The sequence below is a fragment of the Lipotes vexillifer genome, unplaced genomic scaffold, assembly GCF_000442215.2.
Source record: "Lipotes vexillifer unplaced genomic scaffold, Lipotes_vexillifer_v1.1 scaffold504, whole genome shotgun sequence".
In the NCBI taxonomy this organism is placed as follows: Eukaryota; Metazoa; Chordata; class Mammalia; order Artiodactyla; family Lipotidae; genus Lipotes; species Lipotes vexillifer.
Window position 1 is genome coordinate 1,010,143 of NW_006785225.1, and position 3,329 is coordinate 1,013,471.

General features: G+C 45.6%; 1 protein-coding gene across 1 annotated transcript in view; it reads right to left on the reverse strand.

Annotated features, from left to right (window-relative positions):
• Positions 1-2,388: 2,388 nt before the first annotated feature.
• PDP2 (pyruvate dehydrogenase phosphatase catalytic subunit 2) overlaps positions 2,389-3,329 on the reverse strand; it is a 1,659-nt gene continuing 718 nt past the window's right edge. The window contains exon 2 of the mRNA XM_007457330.1: positions 2,389-3,328. Within this exon, the coding sequence (XP_007457392.1) occupies positions 2,389-3,328 (940 nt within the window). The remainder of the gene's footprint in view (position 3,329) is intronic.

Sequence of the window (3,329 nt, forward strand, 5' to 3'; positions counted from 1 at the left end):
AAACAGTAAATATGCTGTTTAAAGCACCAAAGCATACTTTATTCAAAAGTGACATCCTAAACATTAAAGATTCAATCTCATTTTTTTAGTTCATTTCAGAAGTCTCAATATCAGAATCTTTACATAAAAGGAATGATAAGTGTTTCGGAAGACCTGACAAGTACCACCAACCCCCTCTCAAATCCCAGTGTCCTCAAGTGGTAGCCCATGTGCCTCAGGAAGGCCAGTGAGAGCAGAACTGTGGTCAGGGAATCAGACATGCTGGGGTTTAACCAGGAGGTGCTCCATAGAGCATTCATGGCAAGAGCAGACAGAGTTCACAATGGCAAAAGGCAGACAAGAAACCAGCCTTTCCTCTCTCTCAAAATACCAATTAGAAAGCAGGAAATCTATTAGGCTGAGAAAAAACACCGATACCCTTGAAGAAACAGGTGGGAAGTCTGTATTCTCTCAACTGTCACACAGATTACTTAATCAGATATATTTATGACCCAAGCTAGGCTCCAAAACAGGATTCAGACACTGTAATCCCGGTAAATGAGAGTGCACCAGGGTTTAGCTGGCATAAAGAACAAGGATGTCAGACAAGCAGTCTTCAGCTCTAGTAACAAACCGTCACGCAAGCTGAATGATAGGGATTCACGTTTTATTTCTGAGTTAAGATCTCGGAGATCAGAAGGAAGATTAATAGTTTCAGAATAAAAGGACCAAGGCTTAAGCACTCAAAGGAGAATTTCTTAGATGAAGCCATATCAGTAAATGCACAGGGAAATATCCGCAGGCTAGAAGTTTCTCAACACTTGAATGTCCTGAATGTGAACAAAAATGTGGAAGTCAAACCTAGCTATTTGCTTTCCTTTCAGTACGAAAGGGGGTGAGGAGAGCGATCAATGAAGACAGTGCAGGAACATAAAAAGTGTCAGTTTTGTGGGATTATATTTGTGTTTCCATTTAGGGACACATTTCCTGTTGTTTAAATGCTACAGCAATTCAGAACATGCAATTCACCCCCCCAGAAAGGATCTACATGGTTTAATTTTCAAAAAAACACAGACTGCGCAGCCCACAGAAGCCAGTACAGGTTACATTTGTTTTTGCCTCAACTACTACACTAAATAAGGCCTAGTTCCTGAGGAGTAGCAATGGCCATTTATCCCACAGTCTATGGGCAAGTGTCCCATCTGAAAAATCTCACTCCTCCCTCTTCCCCACTGCCCCTCGGGATGCAGCTAGGGAGACTAAGTGACTGTTCTCAGGTCCTTCATGTTTTTACCTCTCCAGATTCAGGCTGAATTTTAAGTCTAGAATACACTGTATAAGCAGTCCTGCCTAAACTGTCACAATTACCACATCCAATCTTGAATTTTCTCCTTCCCTGCAACCATGTGAATTGGGAGCATTCTTTCTAGACAGTATTGCACAGTCAGCAGCAGGGTGAGGGAGTTCAGAATAGCAGAGGGGGAAGGAACATTAGGTGGAATTAGAAGAATGTCTGAGAGGTATAATCAGAAAGGTTAAGTGCTATGAGTAAATCTGCAGAGATTTACTAAACCCTGGAGGAAATTTTATTAATGCAGGAAAGGAGTTAAGGCTCAGACAGAAGTAACCTCCTAGCATGGCTCAAAGGTTCAGGGGGTGGGACTCAGCGGAAAGGTCCGAAAGCTGCACAAATAAATTCAGCCGGTCCAGAGGCCTGGCCACCTTCACCCTCAGCTGAAAACCAAGAAAACTCATTCCAAGCATGCTCGCTTAGAGCAGGGCTGTTTGCAAGTTTGAGGACTCAATTTTAAAATAAACTAAATCGGAACTAGAATGCAGCATTACAAAATGTTTTCACAAGTAAAATCATACACACAAAAAAGTTAGAATATTGCATAGAAAATATTGTCCTGTAATATGCTTTGTAAACCTAGGTCTTTAGGAACTTCAAAATAAAAAACAAACAAAACCTCCCTTCATAGTCTAGAAGGCCATGATTACGAATTGAGAATTACCAACTTGGCAGATTTTTGTATCAAGACCTCAGAAGATCCTGAACTTCTTCATATCCTTAGAATCATGATTAATTTTACACTTCGCAGGCTCAGGCTGACACATTTTAACAACAGTGTCTTTATAAAAGGACTTGGGTTACACGAGCCACAGCCAAGTCTACGGTCTCTGTGTGCCACCCTTTCTGCGTAGAAGAGGTGACCAAAACATGCAGGGACATAAAATCACTACTATTGTTTTTAATCCTAGGCTGTTTTTTCTCTCACGTTAGTCTATTATTAAGCAAGCTACGTCTGCCTGCCCTTTAACAACAAGGTCTAAATAGCCAGTTTAAGAGTAAGTGAAAATGTCTTAGAAGAGCATTTAAGTTAACCTTGGCAACAGGATGGGAGACTCTTAACTCCCCTTGTAAGATGCACCAATCGAGTCTGAGTTAAAATACACCACAGTGACAGAGATATCATCCCTGTACATCCTTGCCAAGTCCTCCGGCAACGTCAGCATCGCTGACAGCCGCTCAGGCTCCATCTCCCCGTACTCGTTGCTCCCTATGGCATATCTGATCAGACGTGTGGCTGCGTTTTGGTCGGTGGCGTGGAGCCCCTGGGCTTTCCTCTGCAGCAGCAGGCTCTGCATGAGTCCCAGGTTGGCGGGTCTCTGGGCCAGGTCTGGCTTGTGCCGACACACTTCAGCCAGGTGCTCCACCACCAGCCTCACCACATCCTCATTGCCCAGCACATCCCACAGGCCATCAGAGGCCAGCACAAGGAACTTATCCTGGGGCCTCAGCCTGTGGTATGTGACCTCAGGCCTGGCCGTCAGGTAAGGTGGAGTGTAATAGTGTGTGGGGGTGAACTGGTAAATGTTGAGGGCCTCGGTGTCAAAGCCCCGCTCCAGGACACTGCGCTGCAGCTCTTTACTCCACTTCAGCTGGACGTCCCCGAAGGCCCTGCAGGGCATGAGGACACCCAGCAGCCTGTTGTCCATGATGATTGTCCTGTGCTCTGACTCAGGATGCTCCCTCTTTAGCCGTGACAGCTCGGTTGGGTTCCAGGCATTGTGGTCCCGGGTGAGGGGCAGACAAGACCACATGCCATTGTCCTCCTGGACACCAAGGATGGCCCGGCAGTCACCAGCGTTTGCCACATGCAAGTGAACTCCATCGACATGGGCCATGCAAGCTGTTGCCCCTGAGAAAGCAACCTGGAGTGAAAGGTTCCTGGTCATCTCATCTTCCAGGGCGGCCTGGATCTCTAGTGAGATGTCAGAATCCAGCCTCTGGAAGGAGTACATTAATGCTTCCTCAATGTTCAGCCCCATTTCCATGTGCAGGTTCA